The 1,471-nt window shown below is 75.1% G+C and overlaps 1 protein-coding gene across 1 annotated transcript; it reads left to right on the top strand.

The window, feature by feature from the left end:
- The first annotated feature begins 524 nt into the window (after positions 1-524).
- Positions 525-1,197, top strand: LOC122187914 (mitotic-spindle organizing protein 2A-like). The gene is made up of 2 exons (XM_042885813.1): positions 525-679; positions 768-1,197. The coding sequence occupies exons 1-2, from the start codon at positions 525-527 to the stop codon at positions 1,195-1,197; spliced, it is 585 nt and encodes a 194-aa protein (XP_042741747.1).
- The last annotated feature ends 274 nt before the right edge of the window (positions 1,198-1,471 follow it).

Below are 1,471 nucleotides of genomic sequence, written 5' to 3'. Positions count from 1 at the left end.
AGGGTGCCCAGAGAGGCGGTGGTGCCCCGTCCCTGCAGACACTCAGCGCCAGGCTGGGGCCGCTGAGCGTCTGATGTGCTGTGGGAGCCCCGGTGCACTGCAGGGAGTTGGACCAGATGACATTTAAAGGTCCCTTCCAACTCAAACGATCCTGTGATTCTACGGTTTTGTTAAAGGTGCTGCTCATGAGCAAGGCGGTACCTGCCCCCCAGGGAAGGCAAAGTCCAGGGGAAGACGGCATGCAAGCTCAGAGCCCGCTGCAAGGGAGACCAAAGGGAATTCCAGAGAAACCGTCCAGTTCTGCACGAACAGGGAACGAAGGAAACGGTTCGCAAACCGCCTGCGGGAGTCCACAGGTAACCGTGGGCTGAGGCGCGGCTGCCGCCTGCCGGCTGCGGGAGGGACGGGCAGGGCCGGGGCCAGGCGGTGAGGGGGCGAGGCTTCGCCGTGAGGGGCGGGGCCAGGCGGCGAGGGGCGGGGCCTCGGGATCCGGCGCGCGGGTCGGGCGGCGGCGCGGGGTGGCCATGTCGGGTGCGGCGCCGGGGAAGGCGGCGGTGTCGGCGGCGGTGTCGGCGTCGGCGTCCGCTCGGCCGCGGCGGAAGGTGCTGAGCGCGGAGGAAGCGGAGCTGTTCGAGCTGGCTCAGGCGGCGGGCAGCGGGCTGGACCCGGAGGTGTTCAAGTGAGCGGCGGCGCGGGGCCGGGGCGGGGCGGGGAGCGAACGAGCCTCCCGGCCCCGCGCTGATCCCGCTCCGCCCGCCCGCCCGCAGGGTGCTGCTGGACCTGCTGCGCATGAACGTGGCGCCGCTCGCGGTCTTCCAGGTGCTGAAGTCCATGTGCGCGGGGCAGCGGCTGCCGGCGGGCCCCGAGAGCGCCCCCCCCGCCGCGCCGCCCGCCGACAGCCGAGGTAGGGGCCGAGCGGCGGGCCCTCCCCTCTCCGCGTCTCCCCCGGAGCTCCCCGAGGACGCGCCCGCCTTCTCCTCCGCCCTGCGGCCTCCGCGCTTCGCCCGCCCGTCGCCCCGCTGCCTCTCGGCGCCGCCCGCCGCCCGCCCTGCCCCGGGGCCGCCCCTGGGCGCTCCGGCTGCCGCTCCGCAGGGCCGTGGGTTCGGGGCCGCGCGGCGGGGGCTGCGGCTGCCGGCCCGGGGGGCGGCCCCCAGGGAGGCGGCCCCGAGGGGGGCGCGGGGCGCCCGCTCCGTGTGAGACGGCGGTGCTGCGGCTCCTCGGGCTGCGCCCGGACCCGCCGTGCCGGAGCCCTCGCTTCCTTTGTGCTTAAAGGCGTGGCACGGAGGGGCGCGGGCCCGGCCGGCGGGTCGCGAGGCCGAGAAGCGGCGTGAGCGCCGGCAGCGGGTGCGCTTCGCTGCTCGGCGCTGCGGGGCGGGCTCGGGTGCTCGGCTGCGCAGACTGAGGAGGCCGAGCTGGATGCTGTCCTCGCGTCCCCTTCTCCATCGCTCTCGGTGTTTCTAAGCGAGGACTG

This window comes from Lagopus leucura, unplaced genomic scaffold, assembly GCF_019238085.1.
Source record: "Lagopus leucura isolate 7727_CA_CO unplaced genomic scaffold, USGS_WTPT01 Super-Scaffold_100052, whole genome shotgun sequence".
Lineage (NCBI taxonomy): Eukaryota > Metazoa > Chordata > Aves > Galliformes > Phasianidae > Lagopus > Lagopus leucura.
Note: the sequence above shows the minus strand (reverse complement) of the source record. Positions and strands in the feature narration are given on the sequence as shown.

Bases quoted from the DNA above. Each gene is read 5' to 3' on its own strand.
- LOC122187914 (XM_042885813.1), top strand. From the start codon at position 525: ATGTCGGGTGCGGCGCCGGGGAAGGCGGCGGTGTCGGCGGCGGTGTCG. The intron at 680-767 runs GTGAGCGGCGGC...GCCCGCCCGCAG, and splicing joins CTGGACCCGGAGGTGTTCAA to GGTGCTGCTGGACCTGCTGC.